At 31.3% G+C, this 1,601-nt stretch overlaps 1 protein-coding gene across 1 annotated transcript, besides 1 other annotated feature; it reads left to right on the top strand.

The window, feature by feature from the left end:
• Nucleotides 1-23: 23 nt before the first annotated feature.
• On the top strand, nucleotides 24-851 carry PGO_001690 (hypothetical protein; the record flags this gene model as incomplete). Its single annotated transcript, XM_028690994.1, has 1 exon — nucleotides 24-851. One exon carries the CDS (start codon nucleotides 24-26, stop codon nucleotides 849-851), a length of 828 nt encoding a protein of 275 aa, XP_028546795.1.
• Nucleotides 852-926: 75 nt separating this feature from the next.
• Nucleotides 927-1,520: a sequence feature (contain untaranslatable codon;~hypothetical protein).
• The last annotated feature ends 81 nt before the right edge of the window (nucleotides 1,521-1,601 follow it).

Here is a 1,601-nt window from a genome sequence, read left to right on the forward strand (position 1 = left end):
AAAATAAAAATTAAATAGTAAGAATGCAACCTAAGGTTGTTGTTATCTATGATGATAGCCATCGATCTACGTTTCAGGACTGCAATGAAAAATATTTGGAATTTTTATTAGAAGTTCAAGGAAAAAATAATAGTTTTAATAATAAGAGCTGTGCAGATCTATGCTCAGGATGCAATGAAATAAATAATAGTAGGCTCAAATTAAAAGAAGAGGGTCCTAAAGAAATTCTTGCCTTTTTTGGTTCATATCTAGAACAGCAGTTAAACAGTTTTTGTAAAAGATGCTATAATAAATGTAAAAACAATAGCAATGTAACATGTTGTAATGAAGAAAAAGATGAATTAAAATTAGATGCTGGCAAAGTATGTGAAGGGGGTAACGTTTGTAAAGGATCTACAGCACCAGAAATAGAAAACCTTAAGTCACAGCATGCAATGGATCCACAAATATCTGAACCCAAAGCATCGGAAAGCAAACATTCCAAAGAACAACATGAAAACCGTAATATTAAAAGTGAATCAAGAGAAGAAAATGAAAATTCAAATAAATTGCAAGAAACAATGAATACAGTCACATTTGATGAACATAAGGAAGAAGCCTTTTCATCAATAACTAAGGAATATGTCACTGTTCCTTCAAAAGGAGAGGTTACAGGAGAATCTTTATATGTCACAGATGATTCAGCTAATAGAGGATTAGATACCAAAGGAAATTCTCAATTTTTTCAAGCAAGGTTTCTTGAGGTATCTAATACAGATGATACACAAGAAGCATATATTTTAACTGGGGATGCTCCTCGAAGTAAATCACAAGAATTTGAAGGTCGTGCTAATGAAGGAGATATAGTGTAAGGTTTTAATGTTAAAGAAATCTACAATATAGTGACTATTTTTTACAATACATTTCTTTGTACAGTACTTGGTAGTATGCCTTCTCTTAAAAGTGTTACCAATTATCTACATACTAGTGATGTAGGAGGAACGGTCACAGGCACAATAAACATATCTTGTGAACCTGGAAGCAATGATAATCCATCGTCTTGCAAAGGAAACTACAAAGGTAAAATTTATAATGGTATATCTGCAAGCCATGGAAATTCAGGTAACGAATATGCTCTTTCATATACCAATTTGTCTTTAGATACTAGTGTAGAGGGGATTTACATTCAAAATAAGTACCATGAAGTTGCTAATGAGAGAGTTATTCCTAATAGCACACTTCCTAATGGAATGCATAATTGTGTACATTTCAACTTGAAATTTCACCTACCATTGTCACGTCTTCTAACTGACACTCTGAAATATCTAATGAAATTTNNTCTTGTAACATATATAGTAGGGAGGGAAACTGTTTTAAATGTACCTGTGTCAACAGAGACTACAGCTACCGCTGATAGAGGTATTGTACAAGAAGAATCCAGAGAAAACCACAGCTTGATACCATATAAAAAATATATCATAATGGCTTTAGTGCCCTTGTCAATTATTTTGCTACTGATAATACTTACAAATGTAAACTAAAGTATGATATAATAAAAGAATTATTCTTATATTTATAACTATTTAAATAAATTAAATTATCATTTTATAATCTTTTCATTT

This window comes from Plasmodium gonderi, assembly GCF_002157705.1.
Source record: "Plasmodium gonderi DNA, contig: Pgo-contig_184, whole genome shotgun sequence".
Lineage (NCBI taxonomy): Eukaryota > Apicomplexa > Aconoidasida > Haemosporida > Plasmodiidae > Plasmodium > Plasmodium gonderi.